At 39.5% G+C, this 24000-nt stretch overlaps 1 protein-coding gene across 10 annotated transcripts; it reads right to left on the bottom strand.

Moving 5' to 3' along the window:
* Positions 1 to 3988: 3988 nt before the first annotated feature.
* LOC115224324 (interferon regulatory factor 2) lies at positions 3989 to 20128 on the bottom strand. 10 transcript variants are annotated; one of them, XM_029795180.2, is made up of 9 exons: positions 19885 to 20128; positions 18352 to 18507; positions 17486 to 17538; positions 16425 to 16518; positions 15566 to 15601; positions 14145 to 14171; positions 9173 to 9216; positions 7943 to 7990; positions 3989 to 4198 (listed from the first exon to the last, which is right to left on the bottom strand). In XM_029795180.2, the coding sequence occupies exons 1-9, from the start codon at positions 20087 to 20089 to the stop codon at positions 4133 to 4135; spliced, it is 729 nt and encodes a 242-aa protein (XP_029651040.1). In that variant the 5' UTR covers positions 20090 to 20128; the 3' UTR covers positions 3989 to 4132. The 10 variants fall into 10 exon arrangements, with proteins under 10 accessions (XP_029651040.1, XP_036369206.1, XP_036369207.1 ...); XM_036513313.1 differs by having other exon boundaries at positions 14145 to 14176; positions 15568 to 15601; XM_036513314.1 differs by having other exon boundaries at positions 7955 to 7990; positions 14145 to 14176; positions 15568 to 15601.
* Positions 20129 to 24000: the final 3872 nt, after the last annotated feature.

The raw sequence follows: 24000 nt of genomic DNA, 5'->3' as shown, positions 1-24000 counted from the left end.
CAGTTAACGATATTGAAACTGTAAGTCATGATCGCTTCGATCCTGTTTCTCGCATTCAGCTCTGTCTTGAGTATTGCTCTCACCCTGCGATAACATTCTCTTCTGATCCTTTCCCTCATCACTGAATACCCGATTCTGTCCCCTTCAAGTACCCATAGGTATTTGTAGCTCTCTGCCTAACTCTTTTATGACGCTCTGCTGGTCAAGGTTTCCGTCATTTTTCCTTTGACAAAGGTAGCTTTTGCACATTTATCAAGGCCAAATTGCATCTTGATGTCATCACTGAATTATTTAACAATCGTTAGTAAGCCCTTGAGTTGTTGGTCATTTTTTGCAAAGAGCTTTAAATCATCCATGTAAATGAGATGATTTATATTTTTATCAAACATTTTATATCCGTACTGTGCATCATTGAGCAATTTTGAGAGAGGTATTAAGGCTAGACAAAAGAGGAGTGGTGATAGTGAGTCACTCTGGAAAATGCCACATGAAATTTTTACATCTCTAGCATTTAGAGATTCATTGTCACTGTTCAAAGTCAGTGTGGTTCTCCATGATCTCATACTTACAGTCAAGAAGTTTCGCAGAGTAGGTGCTATCTTATACATTTCCAGGCATTTCCTAATCCAGCTATGTGGTAGGCTATCAAAAGCCTTTTTATAGTCTATCCAGGCTATTGATAAGTTTTTGTGTCGTTTGTGATAATCTTCTAAGATCATCTTATTGATGAGTAGTTGGTCTTTACAGCCGTAGGATCCACGTTTACATCCTTTCTGTTCATTAGGGAATATGCTGCTGGGAATATGGAGTTAATTTACCAGTCTCTAATAGCCTGATGCACAATAGCAGTTCGTTCTGTAACAGAATGTTGAAATCACAAATGCAGATGCCGGTTGAACACAATGTGTAGCAGTTGTAGCTTCGATGCTGTGACAGGTTAAATCGTTACAGAAGAATCTCGCAGATAGACTGGGCTGTTAATCCTTGGCGCGCTATGCACGAACAGCGTGAAAGCTAAAGTTCCGCGAGTTGCTATGTACATCTTGGTCGACGGTGGCGGTGGAAAGGCGACTGTAGTGGACTTGAGACAACATTGTTCTTAGTGGTGATGGCGACGAAGATGACGACGTGAAGTTCTAAGACGACGATGGTGATGACGGTAGAGAAAAGGCATCGATGATATGATGGCGTCCGTCATTATGTTGAAGAATAAGAAAGGCTCCTTCTATAACTGTTTGTGGTGGCCGGAAAATTTTTGGGGTTATTTTTGAACATGTTATCCTTGAAGAATCTAACGCGCATTTCATACCTTGCTATGCAAGCAGCTTTAGGACATAACCTTTTGCTTGATGGTTTCTATGGTGGCATCAATGTCAAGTATGGTTTTCATATATTTTTTCTTTAATTTTTGGGTTTTTGTAGGTTTGGTAGTCTTGCCAAACTTAAGGTTTTTCAAACATTCTATGTCAAACATAAGGAGCTGAATTAGGTGTTGAATACGCTTTTGCCAAGAAGGCTTTTGTGGGAATGTTGTCGTCTTCTAATCTTTTCATGATTTCACGAATCGTTGAGATTTTCATGGATGCATAGTACAGGTAACTGAGATCTGTAATATCAACATTATTATCTGAAATTATATCTGTAAGTGCAAGGCGGATTTTACCAATTATTTTCAGGTTTTGGTTAGAATTGCAAACTTTTGGGGAGAGTATCACTTTCATTCATACTGGTTTCTTTAATTTTCAGCCATTCAGTCACGATTGGATTTTTTAGATCATGTAATTCTGTTGGGTCAATTTCTGTGTGACTTTCTTCATCTATTTGATTTTCATCTGCCTCAGGGTTTATGGTTGGTTCAGAGAGTATTTCAAAAAAAAAAAAATTACACTAACTCTTTTAATCCTTACTGCGTTTTCATCAGCCCTGATCTGGTCTATAATTATTTCCTCTGTAGTAGATTATTTAGCTACAGCTTCATTCTTTACTGCTTGTTTAATTTGGTCAATCTCTACTTCAGTCAGTAATTTTTTTTTCATAATGTTTCTTCTGACATTGGCAAGTTTGTTACTGTCTGTGTAGGGTCTTACTTCAGGGTGGTTCTGTCTCCAGTTTAAGTATGTTTGTACAGTGTTAGATTTATCTGTGGGGAAATATATGCCATGATATTATTATCTTCCCTAGATCATTTTTCGTTCGTTTTCTTTTGGTTATTTGATGACGAGCATGGATGGCCATCTGTTGGAATATTCCGGTTGTGGGGTACTTCCAACTCCTGTGTGTCGGGAACCAGTAGCTGATTTTTCATCCTGAATCTGGTTCAACATTCGAGTACGTGGTCTTTTGTAATCCAGTTGATGGCCATTCCACTTTGTATTTTGCTTTGTTAACAAGTGAGGCATGACAAGCTTCAACATTGACCTTAGGGGACAGATTTGTCTATTTACGGTCAATTTTTTGAGACAGCACCGTCTCCGTGTTCTCTGCATGTAAACATTACTCGCAACGTGGCATCTTAAGGCTAACAGATCAGTATTCATCTGTATTTTTTTTTTTATTGATAGATTTATCTCGGAGTATAGTTTTTTTGGGGTTTTTTTCGGTGGTGTTTTTAAACCTGTGGATGGTTCACTGTGTTAATTCACAAAATGAAAAGAAATAAAGAAAAAAAAACGAAAGAAAAATGTTTTGTTTTTGTTTTTGCTTCGTTTGTGACACATATTTTCATATGCGTGTGTATGTGTGTCCCGTAAATTTCACGTAGTTGTCTGAACATTGAGATGTATGTGTAGTCCTACGGGTATCAAAATGTATATATGATTGTGTAGACATTCGAGTGTATGCGAAATTACTCAATTTATGTACTTACTATTTTGTTCCATTTCTATTTTATAATTTGTAAACTTTCCTGTGATGATATCACGTGTTTCGTTTTTTTTTTTTTTCGTTACAAGACCACTTCCTTCAAGTCTTCCACAGGTCCCTTTATCTAATTCCATCGATGTTATTGGATTATTATTACTACTACTACTACTATTATTATTGAGTGAGAGAGCAGTGCATGCCATCAAAGTAACACTGGGGTAAAATGTACGAAGCCCAGTATACCCATCATGACTACCCGTCTGATAAGGGTACACCAGGCAGGTGCATCACAACCTTATGTGCACTACATTTCAAGGTTAACTCTGCTCTTGTTTGGAGTCACTTTCAGTAGCCACAGTACCACAGACTCTGCTCTTGTTCGGAGTCACTTTCAGTAACCACAGTACCACAGACTCTGCTCTTGTTCAGAGTCACTTTCAATAACCACAGTACCACAGACTCTGCTTTTGTTCGGAGTCACTTTCAGTAGCCACAGTAGCACAGACTCTGCTCTTGTTCAGAGTCACTTTCAGTAGCCACAGTACCACAGACTCTGCTCTTGTTCGGAGTCACTTTCAGTAACCACAGACTCTGCTCTTGTTCGGAGTCACTCTCAGTAACCACAGACTCTGCTCTTGTTCGGAGTCACTCTCAGTAACCACAGTACCACAGACTCTGCTTTTGTTCGGAGTCACTTTCAGTAACCACAGACTCTGCTCTTGTTTGGAGTCACTTTCAGTAACCACAGACTCTGCTCTTGTTCAGAGTCACTTTCAGTAGCCACAGTACCACAGACTCTGCTCTTGTTCAGAGTCACTTTCAGTAGCCACAGTACCACAGACTCTGCTCTTGTTCGGAGTCACTTTCAGTAACCACAGTACCACAGACTCTGCTCTTGTTCAGAGTCACTTTCAGTAGCCACAGACTCTGCTCTTGTTCGGAGTCACTTTCAGTAACCACAATACCACAGACTCTGCTCTTGTTCGGAGTCACTCTCAGTAACCACAGTGCCACAGACTCTGCCTGTCTTGCATTGGCCTTGTCAGCCATGTCCACTCCCATGGGTAACTTGGATCGACGTTTAATGGACTGTCAAAAGCAAAATAAATAGCTCCAAACACAAGGATCAATGGTCAACAAGTTTTTATTTTTTTTTGTTTTTTTTTATTTCAGACAATAGAAAAGAGGAGATGGAGGAAGAGCAGGAAAATGATATGAATTTACAAGTTTAAAAGTCATTCGATAGTTTATATACACAAGAGACAATTCTTTATCTGAGGAGCGTAAAATTCCCAATCTCCTCACAGTCAAGTAAATGGTGGTTCTCAATTTCTTCCTGAAAAGTGAGCAAAAAAAGGAGGAGTTAGTAATTTGGTATTGATTAAGGATTTCTATACATAATAACTGATAATGCTTAGGTTTCTAGGGTGTTGGTGGTGGTTGATGTTTAAACCTAATCAAGGTCATCATTTCCTAATCTAGGAGACCTACAAAAAAGCGTTCCAGCCATGCCAACCACTTGGTTTTTTTTTTTTTTGTTTTGTTTTTTTGTGTGGTTTACTCTTTACTCTTTTACTTGTTTCAGTCATTTGACTGCGGCCATGCTGGAGCACCGCTTTTAATCGAGCAACTCAACCCCGGGACTTATTCTTTTTGTAAGCCCAGTACTTATTCTATCGGTCTCTTTTGCCGAACCGCTAAGTAACGGAGACATAAACACACCAGCATCGGTTGTCAAGCAATGCTAGGGGGACAAACACAGACACACAAACGCATATATATATATATATACATATATACGACGGGCTTCTTTCAGTTTCCGTCTACCAAATCCACTCACAAGGCTTTGGTTGGCTTGAGTCTATAGTAGAAGACACTTGCCCAAGGTGCCACGCAGTGGGACTGAACCCGGAACCATAGATAGGATATCTTCTGGAGTGACACATTATCTAAATGAATCTGTCCTTCCTTAAAGATTGATTTGAAGAGGATTTTGACTTATTTCCAGCATGTGGAACAACCATTTAGAATGCTGGTTGTGGCGGTGGTGGTCCTGATGCAGTAATTGATGTGGTTTTAATGGTTTATCATTAGTAACGACAATATATTCATTAATGATGATGATGATGATGGTGCTTTGGAATGGAGATAATGAGGAAGGATGGTTAAGGGGTAAAAATGGGGACACATGGCTGAGAAGCGGAAGAAATATGAAAGAAAGGAGGAAGTTATATAGGAGAGGGAGAGAAAGATTAACATTAAAAGGAAGAAAGGACCTTTTATCTATTTTATTTATTATTAGACTGCAGCCATGCTGGAGCACTGCCTCAAAGGCTGAATCAACCCAGAACTTATTCTATCAGTATCTTTTGCTGACCTGCTAGGTTACAGGGTCATAAACACACATATACAATGGGCTTCTTTTAGTTTCCATCAACCAAATCCACAGACAAGGTTTTGGTAAGCCTGAGGCTATATAATAGGAGACACTTGGCCAAGGTGCCATACAGTGGGACTGAACCTGGAACCTTGTAGTTGGGAAGCAAGCTTCTTACCACAGTCACACCTATGCCTATTTGGTATATTAATAAATTCACAAAAGCAGTGACTAATGCTACACTGTTTTTATAGTATGGCAAATGCAGCTTTTGACTGGACAACGGTCATTTACTGAGTGCCTGCCAAACAGACCTTGACCAATCAGGTGTATGATGCTTTGGTAACAAATACGCCATAGAAACTGGGCCCATGAGCCTGACTAGGCTTGAAAAGGGTGCATAAATAAAAAATATATTTACATGGGTCTGTACATGTATGTATGTGTGTGTATATATATATATATATATATATATATATACACACACACACAGATATACATATGTATATATACACATAGATATACATATATATATGTATATATATATATATACACATATATATACACATATATCCATAGATATACATATGTATATATACATATATATATGTATATATATATATGTATATATATATACATGTATACATGTTGCCAGCCTCGCCTGGCCCCCGTGCCGGTGGCACGTAAAAAGCACCATCCGTTCATGGCCGTTTGCCAGACTCGTCTGGCACCACCATCCGTTCATGGCCGTTGCCAGCGCCGCCCCGACTGGCCTTGTGCCGGGAGCACGTAAAAAGCACCATCCGTTCGTGGCCGTTGCCAGCCTCGCCTGTGCCACCATCCGTCTGTGGGCGTTTGCCAGTTCCATCTGGCACCTGTGCGGGTGGCACGTAAAAAGCAACCGCTACACTCACGGAGTGGTTGGCGTTAGGAAGGGCATCCAGCCATAGAAACACTGCCAGATCAGACTGGGCCTGGTGCAGCCTTCTGGCTTCCCAGACCCCAGTTGAACCGTCCAACCCATGCTAGCATGGAAAGCGGACGCTAAATGATGATGATGATATATACATGTATATACACATATATATATACATATATTACATATATATATATATATATATATATATATATATAAAATTAAATAAGGGTAGAAATTAATATTAATCAATTAAAAACCAGTGGCCTAGCATATTTTAAAAAAACCGAAGATAAAAAATTTTTTTTTTGTATATATATATATATATATATATATATAAAAACACACCACACGCACATACACCCACCATAAAACTTAGCCTGCTATTATATTACTGAGACTGAACCAAGTACCCGGGTAGCAGTAGTAGCAATAGAGCAGTAACATACAAGACCTTCAGATACCCAATGCTTTTTGTCCTTCAGATATCTGTCGACATTGTAAGGTGACTCGGTGAAACACGCAATATGATCAATCTGGCCTACAATTACAAAATTAGAGAAGGTGAATTGGCATCATCATCATCATCATTACTACTATTAAGATGGCAAGCTGGCAGAACTGTTAGCACACCGAGCAAAACGCTTAGCAGTAATTCGTCTGTTTTTTATGTTCTGAGTTAAAATTCCACCGATGGTGACTTTGCCTTTCATCCTGTCAAGTTTTGTTAAATCATCAACATTCTCTTCAACGTCCATTGTGCACACTGGAATGGGTTAAAATACATACCATTCAAGCACTGGGGTCGATATAATCACTGAGTTCCTTCCGCTAAAATTTCGGGCCTTGTGTCTATAGCAGAAAGAATTATTATCATTATTTTTATTCGACTGGCCTCCGTGCCGGTGGCATGTAAAAAGCACCATCCGATTGTGGCCGTTGCCAGCCTGGCCTGGCCCCCATGTCAGTGGCACGTAAAAAGCACCATCCGACCGTGGCCATTTGCCAGCCCCGTCTGGCACGTAAAAAGCACCATCCAACCATGGCCGTTTGCCAGCCCCGTCTGGCACCTGTTCCGGTGGCACGTAAAAAGCACCATCCGATCGTGGCCGTTTGCCAGCCTCGCCTGGCCCCCATGCCGGTGACACGTAAAAAGCACCATCCGACCATGGCCTTTTGCCAGCCCCGTCTGGCACATAAAAAGCACCATCCGATCGTGGCCGTTTGCCAGCCTCGCCTGGCCCCCATGCCGGTGACACGTAAAAAGCACCATCTGACCATGACCTTTTGCCAGCCCCGTCTGGCACATAAAAAGCACCATCCGACCGAGGCCGTTTGCCAGCCCCGTCTGGCACCTGTGCCGGTGGCACGTAAAAAGCAGCCACTACACTCACGGAGTGGTTGGCATTAGGAAGGGCATCCAGCTGTAGAAACATTGCCAGATCAGACTGGGCCTGGTGCAGCCTTCTGGCTTCCCAGACCCCAGTTGAACTGTCCAACCCATGCTAGCATGGAAAGCGGACGCTAAATGATGATGATGATGATGATGATCTTTATTATTATTATCATTATTTTTATTATCTTTATTATTAGTCTCATTACTATTTGTTACTTATTTTATTAAAGCGGCAAGCTGCAGAATTGTTAGCACACTGGATGAAGAGATCCCTTTTAACTGAGTGGCGGATACAGTAGAGAAGGAGGCGACTTTGTGTTAGGATATGAGAGATTAAAGTATGTAGGAAGGGACCAGAATACAAGAGGTGTTTTTATTGTCCAGGACCTACATGATTACTCACATTACAGAAGAGAGGGTGGAAGTATCCGGGCTGCAGCTGGAAAAGAAGACAAAATAGCGATGAGGTATCAAACTGGACCCTCGAGGCAGAAGGAGTCGATAAGAAGTGAACGGGGACAGAATAAGTTGCAAGAGGAAGTCGTTAGAGATAAGGGAATGAGTGAAGAGTTTAGGGGCATTAGGGAGGAGTGATGATTGAGGATGATGGATTGCAGGTGGTTGTAGCGAATGATCGACAAGGGTGGAGGGGTGGTCAATGATAAATATGCATTGGGCAGAGGTTGGGGAAGAGTAGGTAATGACTGGCAGATTGGGTAGGATTGAGGAGTTGAACTTTTCATTATCAGCAGAATTAATTAATAAAACCAATACGGTGGTAAAAGTTGTATTTCAGTTGTCCTTTAAAATCCCCCGTTAAGGGAGAAGACCCTACTTTTCATTGATTTACAGTTGATAAAAAGAAAAATAGGACAAAGTACCAAGCATGTAAAAGGAGGGATAGGGTCCGTTTTAAAAAAAGTTACTAAATCTGTGATAATGTACTAATCTAAGAAATTATTATTGCTATTCTTATTAACCGTATTGCTACCATATTTCTGTTGAGATGCTCTGTGTTTCTTTCAATTACTTTAACCCTTTGGTGTTCAGATTACTCTGTTAAATGTAATATTTTTTTACTCAAATTGCTTTTAATTAATCATGCATTATCTTATAGCTTTGAGGTTTCAATGACGTGATTGTTCATTTTTAGAATGTCAATGTAGGTTAGGTGTGAGCGCCCTGATCTGGTCAGGGCACCAGCAACCCTAGGGCCCGCCCTGCTTGCGTAGAAAGGATCTACTCTCCCTAACAGTTACGATGACCAGGATTCCTGTCGATCTGATTTAATGGAACAGCCTGCCTGTGAAATTAACATGCAAGTGGCTGAGTACTCCACAGACATGCATACCCTTTAACGCAATTCTCAGGAAGATCCAGCATGACACAGAATATGACAAAGCTGACCCCTTTTTGAATTACAGGTAAAATTCATTTTTGCCAGCTGAGTGGACTGGAGCAACGTTAAATAAAGTGTCTTGCTCAAGGCTACAACATGTCATCGGGAATTGAACTCACGACCTTACGATGATGAACCGAATGCCCTAACTACTAATCAGCGCACCTTTACTAGGATTATGAAGAGTAATAAAAGTAAATATGGTGAAGAGAGGAAGCTTACCACTTGATATCCCATCATTGTGTTGAATATTTGTTGGGCACTTCCTGAAAAAAAAAAAAAGAAATAAAATAAGATGCAAGGCCTTCTACAAGATACTTTAAATTCCTAATTAGTAAAAGAGATAATTATCTTTCATTAACTTTTAAGTAAAATCAATTTTTTTTTTATGTAAAAATTTCAAATTTTGACATGCCTGGGTTCGGTAATAATGATGATGTAACCTTCCTGGGGGCACAGTTGTCTGGTTAAGAAGTTTGCTTCTCAAGCACAAGGGTTTCAGGTTCGGTCCCACTATATGGCATCTTAGGCCAAATGTCTTCCACTTTAGCTCCAGACTGACTAAAGCTATGTGGAATGGAATTGGTAGGCAGAAACTGAAAGAAGCCTATCACTATATATATCTCCAAGGGTTGCTGAAAAGTTCCTGGTTTCATGGGTGTCAACGAAAGGCTAAGTTGGAAGTCCAACTTTCCAAGTTCTTTTACAGGGTTTAGAAAAACTGAAGGACTGCTGCAAGGAAAACATGGGACGAGGTGGTGAAGCATGACCTTCGAACTTTAGGTCTCACCAAGGAAATGACTAGAGACCGAGACCTATGGAAGTATGCTGTGCGTGAGAAGACCCAGAAAGACCAGTGAGAACATAACCTGTGGCCTACATACCTTTCCTTCTTGGAACATCAATGGAAATTGCAGCTGTGGTTAAGCAAACCATCTGATTGTGGACGTTGCCCGCGCCGTCCCAACTGGCCTCCGTGCCGGTGGCACGTAAAAGCACCATCCGTTCGTGTCCGTTACCAGCTTCGCCTGGCCCCTGTGCTGGTGGCACGTAAAAAGCACCCACTACACTCGCGGAGTGGTTGGCGTTAGGAAGGGCATCCAGCCGTAGAAACACTGCCAGATCAGACTGGGCCTGATGCAGCCTTCTGGCTTCACAGACCCCAGTTGAACCGTCCAACCCATGCTAGAATGGAAAACGGACGCTAAACGATGATGATGATGATATGTTTATATATATATATATGTATGTGCAACTCTTCATCTGGAGATCACGTGCAAGTTGTTAGCAAACATCACTGTTATAGAAGCAACGGTAATCCTTTCATAATCTTTAGTGGAAAACACACCTGGCTGTGTGGAAATATCAGCTTGCTTGGAAAGAGGTTAAGAGTTGGTGAGAGGAAAGATACCCAGCCACAGAACATCTGCATCAATGAATTCCATCAGAGCCATGCAAGCATGGAAAGGCGGACATTAAACGAAGATGATGAAGCCTTTGATTTTTGAGAAAGTTTTCAAATCAACAATAATGAGTCTAGAATGTACAGTGTTAGAAGAAAACATCTTCTACAAGAAAACTGTAGCAGAGCTACACATCAGTGGTGTCAGTCATGACATACAGACCATCACTGGACCTGTTTTTTTTTCTTCTCTCTTACATTATTTCGACATGCACATTGCGTTTTTAGTCTTTTCTTCCATTCTTTGAGTTCAGCATGCAACATGCACGTTGCATGTTAGTTTGTCTTTTACCAGCTCCTCCTTAAAACTGTTTATTGATCACAACCAGCTCATGAGCTACGTTTGTGAGGAGTGCTCCGTGCTGCAAGGGTTGTGAAAAAAATTACATACTCTGTTGCTTTTTTGACCCCGGTAAATCATCATCATCATCATCATCATCATTCAATATTTGTTTTCCATGCTGGCATGGGTTGGATGGTTCCAGTAGCGAGATGGCAGAAACGTTAGCACGCCAGGCGAAATGCGTAGCGGTATTTCGTCTGCCGCTACGTTCTGACTTCAAATTGAGGTCGACTTTGCCTTACATCCTTTCGGGGTCGATTAAGTAAGTACCAGCTATGTGCTGGGGTCGATATAATCGACTTAATCCGTTTGTCTGTCCTTGTTTGTCCTCTCTGTGTTTAACCCCATGTGGGTAGTAAAGAAATAGGTATTTCATCTGCCGCTATGTTCTGAGTTCAAATTAAAGCCGACTTTGCCTTTCATCCTTTCGGGGTCAATTAAGTAAGTACCAGCTATGTGCTGGGGTCGATATAATCGACTTAATCCGTTTGTCTGTCCTTGTTTGTCCTCTCTGTGTTTAACCCCATGTGGGTAGTAAAGAAATAGGTATTTCATCTGCCGCTATGTTCTGAGTTCAAATTAAAGCCGACTTTGCCTTGCATCCTTTCGGGGTCGATTAAGTAAGTACCAGCTATGTGCTGGGGTCGATATAATCGACTTAATCCGTTTGTCTGTCCTTGTTTGTCCTCTCTGTGTTTAACCCCATGTGGGTAGTAAAGAAATAGGTATTTCATCTGCCGCTATGTTCTGAGTTCAAATTAAAGCCAACTTTGCCTTTCATCCTTTCGGGGTCAATTAAGTAAGTACCAGCTATGTGCTGGGGTCGATATAATCGACTTAATCCGTTTGTCTGTCCTTGTTTGTCCTCTCTGTGTTTAACCCCATGTGGGTAGTAAAGAAATAGGTATTTCATCTGCCGCTATGTTCTGAGTTCAAATTAAAGCCGACTTTGCCTTACATCCTTTCGGGGTCGATTAAGTAAGTACCAGCTATGTGCTGGGGTCGATATAATCGACTTAATCCGTTTGTCTGTCCTTGTTTGTCCTCTCTGTGTTTAACCCCATGTGGGTAGTAAAGAAATAGGTATTTCATCTGCCGCTATGTTCTGAGTTCAAATTAAAGCCGACTTTGCCTTACATCCTTTCGGGGTCGATTAAGTAAGTACCAGCTATGTGCTGGGGTCGATATAATCGACTTAATCCGTTTGTCTGTCCTTGTTTGTCCTCTCTGTGTTTAACCCCATGTGGGTAGTAAAGAAATAGGTATTCATCTGCCGCTATGTTCTGAGTTCAAATTAAAGCCGACTTGCCTTACATCCTTTCGGGGTCGATTAAGTAAGTACCAGCTATGTGCTGGGGTCGATATAATCGACTTAATCCGTTTGTCTGTCCTTGTTGTCCTCTCTGTGTTTAACCCCATGTGGGTAGTAAAGAAATAGGTATTTCATCTGCCGCTATGTTCTGAGTTCAATTAAAGCCGACTTTGCCTTTCATCCTTTCGGGGTCAATTAAGTAAGTACCAGCTATGTGCTGGGGTCGATATAATCGACTTAATCCGTTTTTCTGTCCTTGTTTGTCCTCTCTGTGTTTACCCCATGTGGGTAGTAAAGAAAGAAATAGTATTTCATCTGCCGCTATGTTCTGAGTTCAAATTAAAGCGACTTTGCCTTTCATCCTTCGGGGTCAATTAAGTAAGTACCAGCTATGTGCTGGGGTCGATATAATCGACTTAATCCGTTTTTCTGTCCTTGTTTGTCCTCTTTGTGTTTAACCCCATGTGGGTAGTAAAGAAATAGGTATTTCATCTGCCGCTATGTTCTGAGTTCAAATTAAAGCCGACTTTGCCTTTCATCCTTTCGGGGTCAATTAAGTAAGTACCAGCTATGTGCTGGGGTCGATATAATCGACTTAATCCGTTTTTCTGTCCTTGTTTGTCCTCTTTGGTTTAACCCCATGTGGTAGTAAAGAAATAGGTATTTCATCTGCCGCTATGTTCTGAGTTCAATTAAAGCCGACTTTGCCTTTCATCCTTTCGGGGTCAATTAAGTAAGTACCAGCTATGTGCTGGGGTCGATATATCGACTTAATCCGTTTTTCTGTCCTTGTTTGTCCTCTCTGTGTTTAACCCCATGTGGGTAGTAAAGAAATAGGTATTTCATCTGCCGCTATGTTCTGAGTTCAAATTAAAGCCGACTTTGCCTTTCATCCTTTCGGGGTCAATTAAGTAAGTACCAGCTATGTGCTGGGGTCGATATAATCGACTTAATCCGTTTTTCTGTCCTTGTTTGTCCTCTTTGTGTTTAACCCCATGTGGGTAGTAAAGAAATAGGTATTTCATCTGCCGCTATGTTCTGAGTTCAAATTAAAGCCGACTTTGCCTTTCATCCTTTCGGGGTCAATTAAGTAAGTACCAGCTATGTGCTGGGGTCGATATAATCGACTTAATCCGTTTTTCTGTCCTTGTTTGTCCTCTTTGTGTTTAACCCCATGTGGGTAGTAAAGAAATAGGTATTTCATCTGCCGCTATGTTCTGAGTTCAAATTAAAGCCGACTTTGCCTTTCATCCTTTCGGGGTCAATTAAGTAAGTACCAGTTATGCGCTGGGGTCGATATAATCGACCTAATCCGTTTGTCTGTCCTTCTTTATCCTCTCTGTGTTTAGCCCCTTGTGGGTAGTAAAGAAATAGGTTCCACCGGAACTGCCGAGTCGGAAGAATGCAATAATTTCAGCTGTTTGCTTTGGCATAGTTTCTACAGCAGGATATGCTTTCTTAACGCCAACCATTTTCCAGGGTGTACTGGGTGCTTTTTATATGGTACCAATAGCAGAAAAGTCACTAAATAACTTTCAAGAATATTCCTCCCACCTCATCAGGGGTGGGGAAACAAAAATTGGAAAGAGCCATGTGCAATCATCCATAACAAAATAACCAATCTTCGTTATTTTTCATTTTGATTATAATGATTGAAAGTGATGAAAGAATCACAAAAATGCTCGTTTATAACCATTGTGTGATGTCAAGACAAGGAGACACACCCACAAGCTTCTTTCAGTTTTTTTTATCTGCCAAAAAATACTTGCTCAAGGTGCTGTGCAATGGGACCGAACCAGGAAATATGATTGGGAAGCAGCCTTTTCTCATCATATACCTGTAATTCTCCCCACCTGTAATTGACCCCATCTCCAAATCAGACCAATTCGGTTAATTTAAACCTAAGATATAATAAACTGGCCGCCCATTTATTTCAAGTCTCTTGTGTGTGTGTGTGTAGGGGGGGGTGATTGTGTGTGAGGTAGGGGGTGAAGATAAAGGAATGGAATATCTAAGTATTTGTCCAAGACAAGGTAAAAGAAATCTCTGTTGTAAATTTTGCAAGAAGGATACGTACCGTCTTCTGTTTTAAATTGTGGAGTTTCTGCGAAAAAGGAAAGAAAAGAAATAATTAAAATTAAGAAAAACAGAAAGAAGAAAAAAGCAAAATATATAATAATTTTATGACTTTTAAGAAACTTTGGTTTCATAAATGCCAATTCACGGAACTCGGCAGACCTCCCTCCCACCCATCCCGGTCATTCAGAAATTGCTGCCACATAAAAGAAAAATTTAGTATCTTTTATCTTTTACTGGTTTCAGTCATTAGTCTGTGGCCATGCTGGAGCTCTGCCTTGAAGGATTTAGTCAGATTGACCCCCCCAGTACTTATTAAGTTTGGTACTTATTCTGTTGGTCTCTTTTGCCAAACTGCTAAGTTATGGGGATGCAGTGGTGGTAGAACAGACACACACACATATATATAACAGGCTTCTTTCAGTTTCTATATTTGAAACCCACTCACAAGGCTTTGGTTGGTATGAGATTCTGTAGTAGAAGACAATTGTATAAAGTGTCACAGTTGGACTGAACCTAGAACCATGTAGTTGGGAAGCAAGTTTCTTACCACAACTATACACCTGAAATTCTGGGGAACGAGCCTTGTTGATTACATTGACCCCAGTACTTAACTGGTACTAGATTTCATTGCCCCATCAAAGGATGAAAATCATAGTCAACCTTGGGTGAATTTGAACTCAGAACACAGGTGTGATAAGCAATGAATACCCATATCTGATTTAGTTTAACAAATGATTCTGTCTACAGTAACTATATCAGTCTGTTGGACTAGACTGTTATAATAACTGAACACCTGTCCAAATTTACAGGTGTTTTGTAAGAATCACATGTAGTACAGCAACCATTCTTCTTGGAAATTTCTCGAGTCAAAGAAAGATGATTCTGAAATTTCTTGCTTAACAATCTGAACAAATGATTTGTTTATTGTGCTCTGCACTAACTCCTTCCCTCCATCACATCGACATGACCTGTACAGCTGTGCCACACATCAGGTGTTGAAATGATTACAGAGCAACAAGAGATGAAGTGGTTTGTTTAAAGAACCCAATGAAATGCCCCAGTTCAGGAAACAAAACCATTATTTCAAGACTGCGAATACAACACCCTAACCACTAAGCCAGGTGCCCTCACAAGGCAGTATTCAGTCCTACTGCATGGCACCATAGGCAAGCATCTTGTATGGTAGAATGGGTTAACCAAAGCCAAGTTAATGAATATGGCAGATGAAAACTGTACAGAAGCCCTTCAATAGATCCCCCACTGCCAAAAAAATAGCCAATATTACATAGAGAGAGACATTAGGGCAAGAAAGATATTAAATTCCCAGATATACTGTGTACATGCATGTAGTCAGCTAGCAAAGGCACAGATTAGCTGGCAAGTTAAGCGATCAACAGAAATCCAAAATCAAATTCTTACCATATGTTCTGTAGCAGACGCCGCCACTTTGTTGATCTGAAGTAACAAAAACAAAAAGTTCAATTAGTAATTAAAGAGTTAATTAGAGTCTAGTCAGGTTCCACGTAAAACAGGTAAAATATTTGGGCTAAATATGGCCTGTTCAAATGCTAAAGGGTTAAGCTAGTATAAAGATGGTCAACTGGCGGAATCCCCAGTATGTTATGCATAGCAACATTTCATCCATCTTTTTTGTTCAAATTTGGTTGTTAAAAGTCAACTTTACCTTTCAACCTTTCAGGGTCAAAGAAATAAGGATCAGCTGAGACACTTATCTCCATCCTTCTGTTGTTTTTTTATCTTGTTTTAGTCATTAGACTGAGGCCACGCTGGAGCATTGCCTTGAAGATTTTCTAGATGAATAAATAAACCCCAGTATTCTTTATTTATTTGTTTTATAAAGCTTGGTCTCTCCATTGATCTCATTTGCTGAACTGCTAAGTTACAGGATGTAAACCCAACACTAGAGGTCAAGCAATGGAGGGACAGACAGACAGACACACACGAGGGACAGACAGACACACACACACACACACACACACAGGCTTTTGTGTTCTATTAATCCTGCTTCATGTATTGAGTCCACACACATGATGGGCTTCTTTCAGTTTCCGTCTACCAAATCTGCTCACAAAGATTTTGGCAGCTTGAAACTGTAGAAGACGCCTCTCAAGGTGCCAAACAGTCAGAACGACCCTGGAACCTGGTGGTTGGGAAGCAAACCTCATACAACACAGCCATACCATGCTATACCATCCATCAAGTATCATACTGAATTCACAGAAAAGTAAACAGACAAAAGACCAGCAGTGGAATTTACCATGAAATTGTTGTGATACTCGATGATATTCTTCATCACTCGATGTGGAACTTTCTCTTTTTGGTGAGCTCATGTCACTGGACTCTGAAAAACTCTAAGATAAAAAAAAAGAAAAAAGAAATAGGATAAGATTAATAAATTCTGTTGAAATTTTGAAGAATTCTAATTGATTATCTAACAACGTGCTTGAAAATATAAAGACACAGGCGCAGGAGTGGCTGTGTGGTAAGACATTTCCTTACCAACCACATGGTTCCGGGTTTAGTCCCACTGCGTGACACCTTGGGCAAGTGTCTTCTTCTAAAGCCTCGGGCTGACCAAAGCCTTGAGTGGATTTGGTAGATGGAAACTGAAAAAAGCCCTTCATATATATGTATATATATATATGTATGTGTGTTTGTGTGTCTGTGTTTGTCCCCCTAGCATTGCTTGACAACCGATGCTGGTGTGTTTATGTCCCCGTCACTTAGCAGTTCGGCAAAAGAGACCGATAAAATAAGTACTAGGCTTACAAAGAATAAGTCCTGGGATCGATGTGTTCGACTAAAGGCGGTGCTCCAGCATGGCCGCAGTCAAATGACTGAAACAAATAGAAGAGTAAAGAGAGAGATCATGTCGTATAGCCAGTTGGAGACGATGTCTCCTGGGGCTAAATTACAGCAACATTCGTCCTAAAACAGGACTACCATGTTATGTTGGCAAATAATCTTTACTCTAGAACATTAATAATATTACTAATACAATCATGCAGAACAAACTATTATAACCCAATCAGTCTTTGAAGTCCCAAGTTCAAATCCTGCTGAAGTCAACTTTCCCTTTCATCCTTTAGGGATCACTGAAATAAGTACCAGTTGCGTACTGGGGTCGATGTAATCGACTTGCCCCCTCCCTTAAAATTTCAGGCTTTCTGCCTATAGCAGGAAAGATTATTTGTTGTCCCTATAGCAAGTTCATATTCATGTGAGGAATATAATTGGATGGACATGGCTGGAATGTCTTAGATCATAGGTTTTTCTCAATCAGAAGTGAATGGTTGACCAAAATACATCAATGCTTACCTTTAAAGAATCGTCATCAGAATGTTCTTGGTGTTTCGAGCGTTTTCTTTTGTCTACAATAAACAAAAGACAGACTTTAGTAAATTGTATAAATTTAATTATGCAAACTGAATAAATTTAAATTTGAATGGCACTTATTGCTGGAAGTATTCAGAATGCACCAATTGTTTTTTGTCAGTTAATCCATTAATCCACTTCAAAGGCCATATATGACCCAAATATTCTACTGGCCTTATGTTCAAACTAGCAAGATCTGGCTTCTCACACCTACCCTACAATGTTATTCTAAAAATAATCTTACAGCTACATGATAAAGTAACATGAATAACTAACTATCATGTCTGACAGAGCAATCTGTCAAATATAAATAGATTTGGAATGACATGTACTGCTGTATTCAGCTTGGTGACTTGTGGACTTAGGCAGGTGGTAAGGGCGTCTTTTATCTGTTTTATGTTCAAAATATTTTATCTGTTTTATGTTCAAACTGACCAGATCCAGGCCCTCACACCTACCCTACAATGTTATTCTATATTAAGTAATTACACCATCAAGATCTTGAAGATATGAGATAATGCATGATTAATTCAAATCAATGTGAATCAATAAGCATTATGTGTGATAGAATAATGTGAACACTAAAGGGTTAAATGACCGTCTGACCATCTGCCAAGCAAATGGGAAGCAGTAATTGAAGTAGATGGTGAATATGCTCCGGAATAATCATTTAAAGCTGTTTTTGTTGAATAAAATTCATTGAAAAAAAAGCCACAAAAATTACGCCCCAATCCTATACATTAAGAATGTAGAAAATGTTGGGTGTTGTTTTCCATCAACGGGGTTTAAAGAGTCTTAAGAATACTCACACTCGTCTTTGAATTGGTAAACTTTGAAAGCATTTAAACCACTTTTTCTACTTTCTTTTTTCAGCTCTTCACAGTCTGGTAAACTGTTTAGTGCACACCGGAAAGTGGCTTTGTACCTTTTTGTGTTTGGGTTCCCTAGCGTTTGGTTGTATTTACCTGAAAAGCAGATTAACATCAGACGTAAAAATATGGCCAAAAAAAAAAAGTTTCCTATTTAATATAATGAGTTGAGTTTATGTAACATTTGATAGAGGGGGGGGGGGCTTCTTATGTATGGCCAACCAGTGGTCTTCCATAAAGTAGCTGTTATTTAGCAGATTAGCATACTTTTCAAGATGGTGTCCCAGCATGGCCACCACAGTCTAAAGACTGAAACAAGTAAAAGAGTACTTGTTTCAGTCATTTGACTGCGGCCATGCTGGAGCACCGCCTTTAGTCGAGCAAATCGACCCTGGGACTTATTCTTTGTAAGCCCAGTACTTATTCTATCCGTCCCTTTTTGCCGAACTGCTAAGTGACGGGGACGTAAACACACCAGCATCGGTTGTCAAGCAATGCTAGGGGGACAAACACAGACACACACACACACATACATATATATATATATATACATATATACGACAGGCTTCTTTCAGTTTCCGTCTACCAAATCCACTCACAAGGTATTGGTCGGCCCGGGGCTATAGCAGAAAAGACACTTGCCCAAGATGCCACGCAGTGGGACTGAACCCGGAACCATGTGGTTGGTTAGCAAGCTACTTACCACACAGCCACTCCTGCGCCTGGACCTTCTTTTGCGATGATGGACTGATTAGTAAACAAAACTTTATGACCAGTAAACTAGGACACAGGAGGACAAGGGTAACAGAATTTCACTAACAAACATAGACATAAATAATATATATCATCATCATCATTTAACGTCCATTGTCCATGCTGGGAAGGCTGCACCAGACTCCAGTCTGATTTCCCATGGTTTCTATACCTGGATGCCCTACGTAGCGCCAACTACTCCAAGCGTGTAATGGATATATAAGAACATTACAAGAGGTCATGTTGAATGTAGCACCAAGCAACTGGATTCCAATTAACATTAAGGCAAAAACCGATGCAGGAGTGGCTGTGTGGTAATTAGCTTGCTAACCAACCACATGGTTCCGAGTTCAGTCCCACTGCATGGCATCTTGGGCAAGTGTCTTCTGCTATAGCCCCGGGCCGACCAATGCCTTGTGAGTGGATTTGGTAGACGGAAACTGAAAGAAGCCTGTCGTATATATGTATGTGTGTGTATGTGTTTGTGTGTCTGTGTTTGTCCCCCTAGCATTGCTTGACAACCGATGCTGGTGTGTTTACGTCTCCGTCACTTAGCGGTTCGGCAAAACAGACCGATAGAATAAGTACTGGGCTTACAAAGAATAAGTCCCGGGGTCGATTTGCTCGACTAAAAGGCGGTGCTCCAGCATGGCCGCAGTCAAATGACTGAAACAAGTAAAAGATAGAAAGAGAGGGGGCATCGAAGACAAAACAACTCACCTCCATGTTCTGCCCACCTCACGAACAAATCAGCATCGTCTACTTTCCAGGTCTGACGAGATCCATGCTTCCAAGGAATCCGGAATATCTGTTTATTCTTGTCTAGCCACTCAAGGCCTGGAATACTTTTGCTGTCTAATAAATTGGTCAACCAATCTCTCATTCGGATCTTCATCATTGGTTTTCTTCTTTTGTAATTGGGCATTCTGAATTTATAAAAAAAATAAATTTAAAAAATAGAAATAAAATTAAATGTTTCAACAATGAAATTTGGTGACGGCGGGTTGGTGGGTGGGGTGGGGTGTTGTAAGTCGATTACATTGCCCACCCCCTGCTTGACCGGTATTTATTTTACTGACCAAAAGGTTGAATGATAAAGGGAAAAATCCACCTTGGCAGCATTTGAACTTTAGAACATGAAAATGGATCAAAGAAAGCTGTTCAGATCTTTTGTATGGCAAGGTAACGATTTTGCCAGAACACTACCCTTAATAATAATAATATAATAATAAATAATAATAATAATAATAATATAATAATAATAATAATAATAATAATAATAAAATAATAATAATAATAAATAATAATAATAAATAATAATCATAATATAATAATAATAAATAATAATAATAATAATAATAAATAATAATAATAAATAATAATATAATAATAATAATATAATATAATAATAATAATAACAATAATAATAACAATAATAATAATAATAGCAACAGTAGTAGTAGTTGTTGTAGTAGTAGTAGTAGTAGTAGTAGTACTCCTTTCTGCTGTAGACACAAGGCCGGCAATTTGTGGTGTGGGGACTAGTCGATTGATTAAATAAATCAATAAACCGATCGTTCCATTTAATTACTGCTATGAATTTTTTTTTCCGGAATTCGATGACATGTAAAGTTTAGTTTCTCGGTTAATAGAAATAATCTTGAAAAATTCATAGCACCTGTAGGAATGGCCACGTCAAAAATAAAATACACGATAAAAGTTTCGTGGTTTAAATACAGTTTACGGTAAAAAAAAAAAAAAAAAGGTGTAAGTAAACTGTCCTAAAAAAGTGAAAGTAATTTGCAATAAAAACTAGAATCGACAACAATGACATTTTAAAACTTTTGTTAAAAGAACTCGCTTATGCCACGTCCACGAACAAAAATAACTATTAGTACATTCTCGTAATGGGTTAGGTACATTCTCGTAATGGGTTAGTACATTCTCGTAATGGGGTAAGTACTTCAGAAGCAGCCGCCAGGGTACTTATTCAGTGGTTACGTCACATTATTTCCATGAAATTACAGGATGTCACTGTCATATACGGTTTCTCTTAAAATTTAGTTTTAGGCGGCGAGGAGGAAGAATCGTTAACGCGCCAGACAAAATACGTAGCGGTATAATTTGAGTTCAGATGTTGTCGAGGTCGACTTTGCCTTTTATCCTTATGGCATCTTAAGTACTGGGTCAATTTAATTAAGTAGCCCCACCCCACCAAATTCAGGCCTTGTACCTTTAATAAAAAAAAAAGGATTATTCTCAGAAAAATTTCATATTTTTACGCCCGTAAAATGCACGTCAACCAGTTTACCTGAAGCTAAGGAGACTTTTTTTTATATATACCGTAAATCCTTGAGTATAATCCGCATTTCCCCCCCAAAATTTAAAGGTCAAAATCCATAGTGCATACTATATACGAGGTTAAAAATGAAAATTATTTTCTAAACCATGTCCGAGTCTCTATTTGCTGTCTGGCAATGTTTATTCAGACGCATTTTGTGATGTCGGGCGTGAAAATAACTTAAGCTAAGCCTGAAAGCAATGAAGTCATAAAAGGCTCATCCATAACTTGCAGTAAGCAACATTTATTAAACGTTATTACTGTTATTTCTTTCTTATTTTCTGCAAACAAAATGCACAAAAAAGCTACACGTTTGCATTATGTTATTATATATACAATAATAAAGGAGTTTCCGTATACATTTTTACAAACAACCAAGGACGTTATATAGACCTCCTTGACTCAATTTAGAGAAGGGGTGCGTATTATACACAGGTTTAAATTTTTCAGAGGTACAGCCCCCTAAAAATCCCCTGCGTATTATACTCAAGGGCAGACTATACTTGAGGATTTATGGTAGTTGTTTACCAACGAGATAAAGATAGCAGACACATTTAACCTTAAATCGCACCCTTATTGTCTCAACCTTCATTAGTCCTGTGTATCACAGTGCACATATATTCACACTCTTTACTCTCTTTTACTTGTTTCAGTCATTTGACTGCGCCCATGCTGGAGCACCGCCTTTAGTCGAGCAAATCGACCCCGGACTTATTCTTTGTAAGCCCAGTACTCATTCTATCGGTCTCTTTTGCCGAACCGCTAAGTGACGGGGACGTAAACACACCAGCATCGGTTGTCAAGCAATGCTAGGGGGACAAACACAGACACACACAAACATATACACACACAATTATATATATACACGACAGGCTTCTTTCAGTTTCCAAATCCACCCACAAGGCATTGGTCGGCCCGGGGCTATAGCAGAAGACACTTGCCCAAGATGCCACGCAGTAGGACTGAACCCGGAACCATGTGGTTGGTTAGCAAGCTACTTACCACACAGCCACTCCTGCGCCTATAGGATATATTTCTCTGTTGTTTATGCATCGTGAAACGCATTCCAAATTTTCAAGCATCAGAGCAACTTGGAACTTGTGAAAGGAAAGTTTTATATTGCTCAAAAACGTATACTACAAGGGCCAACAGAAAATCTGTAAAGAAGCATGAACGTCTAGGACAAACTTGTGAAAATGCTTTGCTTTGACTAAGTAAAGGGCTAAATTGGTAAAAAATGAAAGGGAAGATGTAATTTTAATGCAAAACAAGACAAATGGTTTAGCTATATGCGTGCGCCCGATACTCGACTTCGCGGCGATCTTTCGTCCCTAGTAGACCTTTCCGTCGATTTCCGTAAAAACTTTTTTTTTTTTTACATATGGGCTTGCGGGAACTTTTGAAGTAATGAGAGCGAAATTTCAGTTATCTCTCTCTTTCACACATTACTCTGTCTCTTCACACACACTAACAGAAGCACTTCACTTACACAACATACTTTCTGTCTCCCACACCCCATCGAACACACACACACACACACACATGTACATCAATGCTTGCCATGCACGGTAACTTCAAAAGAACTTCCCTCGTCATACAATCGCTTTCTTTTGGTCTCTTTCGCTCTCATTACTTCAAAAGTTTCCGCAAGCCCATATGTAAAAAAAAAAAATTTTTTTACGGAAATCGACGGAAAGGTCTACCGACTTCGCTTTTATGTAACTTTCTGAGAAACTCGTATTTTCTAATGACAGTTTCCAGAAATATTTTTTAGATTGTATAGGTTCGTGATACGGAAATTTGTTGTGATTTTTTTTCTTCAAAAGCTGAAGAAGGGTATCGGATAATTGACGCGGCTCATGTTTCTTCATACTCTTCTGAAAATCGAATAATTTTCAGATAAAATTTTCTACCAACACTTCTCTGATGGTGCGGATTACGAGTATTGGAATTTGATCTTCAAAATAACAACGAAAACGAACAAAAGAAACAAAAGTGGGATGGCGGACAGATAACTTCAAACATGGCGTGTTTGTTGTAACGTTTTGTTGAGATGTGTTATCTCCCACCACCAACAACGCCACCATGTTTTTTTTTTTGTTTGTTGTTTTTTTTAAATTAAAATTTTGATGTAATCGAAATCTAGACCTGAAACATATTCGTTGGAATCATATATTCAAAAATAGCCAATTTTGCAAAACTTAGGCAGCAACAAATTCGGTTCTCTCTCTCTCTCGCTATATATATATATATATATGTATGTGTGTGTGTGTGTGTGTGTGCGTGCGTATACACACACATATATGTATATACATATATATATGTATATACATGTATATATATGTGTATATACATATATATATGTATATATATGTGTATATATACGTGTATATATGTGTTAGTATATATATATATATATATATATATATATATATATAAAGGAGACTACGGCAGCAGTACTAGGTAATAATAGTTATCGGCAAGCTAATATGGCA

This window comes from Octopus sinensis, linkage group LG25 (genome assembly GCF_006345805.1).
Source record: "Octopus sinensis linkage group LG25, ASM634580v1, whole genome shotgun sequence".
Lineage (NCBI taxonomy): Eukaryota > Metazoa > Mollusca > Cephalopoda > Octopoda > Octopodidae > Octopus > Octopus sinensis.
Note: the sequence above shows the minus strand (reverse complement) of the source record. Positions and strands in the feature narration are given on the sequence as shown.

Bases quoted from the DNA above. Each gene is read 5' to 3' on its own strand.
- LOC115224324 (XM_036513313.1), bottom strand. From the start codon at position 20,089: ATGCCCAATTACAAAAGAAGAAAACCAATGATGAAGATCCGAATGAGA. The intron at 17,539-18,351 runs GTGAGTATTCTT...TGTTTATTGTAG, and splicing joins TTACCAATTCAAAGACGAGT to ACAAAAGAAAACGCTCGAAA. The intron at 9,217-14,144 runs GTACGTATCCTT...TTTTTTTTTCAG, and splicing joins ACAATTTAAAACAGAAGACG to GAAGTGCCCAACAAATATTC.